The 1,472-nt window shown below is 40.9% G+C and overlaps 1 protein-coding gene across 1 annotated transcript; it reads right to left on the bottom strand.

Moving 5' to 3' along the window:
- Nucleotides 1-302: 302 nt before the first annotated feature.
- Nucleotides 303-911, bottom strand: LOC129730766 (flexible cuticle protein 12-like). Its single transcript, XM_055690326.1, has 2 exons — nt 647-911; nt 303-575 (listed from the first exon to the last, which is right to left on the bottom strand). Exons 1-2 carry the CDS (start codon nt 772-774, stop codon nt 386-388), a joined length of 318 nt encoding a protein of 105 aa, XP_055546301.1. The 5' UTR covers nt 775-911; the 3' UTR covers nt 303-385.
- Nucleotides 912-1,472: the final 561 nt, after the last annotated feature.

A 1,472-nucleotide genomic window follows, 5' to 3' on the forward strand; every position in this document is an offset into this window, starting at 1 on the left:
TCTTTCGAAATAAATCTAGAAATTTGTCGTAACGACAATAGCTGTAAGGCATTTTGAGCTACGCTAGTAAACAAAGAGATCCCAGACAGTACCAAGACAAGTTAAAAATGGTTGAAGAAAAAAAAATTTCAACTGATACTCTGTAAATTAAACAGGTTCAAGTTTTGCAGCATTACACGTAATGACGATTTGTGACCCCAAGAAAAATGGCATTTCCTCAAACCAGCAATGAAACAGTAAGATCACACACCAGCTTCTTGAGTCGCACCAGTCTGTTTTACCTCAGCAATAAAACGATCATATTTTAAACTACTACCGATTTATTGCATAATTTCACTCACAAAAACAGAACGTGGCAAATTGGACCAGAACACACAGTACACGCCTAAGCTCTTGGAATATGGGCAGCCTCCGGTTGGAATCCATTCTCGTCAGCAATGTAGTTCACCGTGTACACCTGGCCGTCATCCCCGGTGTAGGAGTACGATCCGCGGACCACCAGCGCACTGATGTCGTCTCCGAAGCTCTTCAGCTGGGCTTCCTCTTGCCGCTGGAGCCGATTGCTGGTATCGAATCTGCAAATTAATCACCAATAAGTATCAACTCGGAACGCACTTTTCAGCCCGCTTCTCTACTGCATACTCACTGGAAACGGTAGCCTTGGAGGCCTAAGTTATCATTCTCGTATTTAACGATCTGCGCGTCTCGATCCTCGTTTGCTGGAGCGGCAAGCGCAACGGTCAGAACGGTAGCGAACACGATAGCGAGTTTCATCCTTTTTTCTTTGTTTGTTTATGGCACTAAAATACAACTAGACCAGCACTAGAGCACAAATTTCGGCAGCCGTTTTTCACGCTTAACTGAGCCGGTGATGATGCTGCTTTCATTATTTATATTATTTGGTACCACCAAGATGAATGCCCCTACTCAGAACCATCGACACGACCGTTTGTTACCATTGTACGAATTTAAATTTGAGTCCATCGTGTCAAGCGTCGGTGTGACGCGTGTTGCTGTGGGAAAGGTTAGGTCACTTCGAGGTAGGCGGTTTAGGGTGGCTTGAAAATGAGGAATTCGAAATGTGCATTTGTCTTAAGTGAATGATACGTTTTAGGAAGCCTTTTTAATATTTGTTAGAAGTAAGTTAAGTTGGTCTAATACACTTTTCTTCTCTTACTTTTTATCAACTTGTTATCAATCATTAGTTTATCCTAGATTTCCATATTTTATGTTTGAGAAAAGCACAGGGATTCAGAATCTCTTCTAAGACTCGAGATAACAGTCGAATTTAAGTTGTCAGCAGAAACTTTTGATCAATTCAAATGAACGCCCTAATATTCTTCTTTATAACAAAATGCTATTCGTAGGAGGTTTCATAACAAATTTCAGAGATTTCGCGCGACTAAAACACCAAGATCTAATAAAAATTTGACTGTTTTTATATACTGTCTTACATTTTGGCGTCCGAGGAA

This window comes from Wyeomyia smithii, chromosome 3 (genome assembly GCF_029784165.1).
Source record: "Wyeomyia smithii strain HCP4-BCI-WySm-NY-G18 chromosome 3, ASM2978416v1, whole genome shotgun sequence".
NCBI lineage: Eukaryota > Metazoa > Arthropoda > Insecta > Diptera > Culicidae > Wyeomyia > Wyeomyia smithii.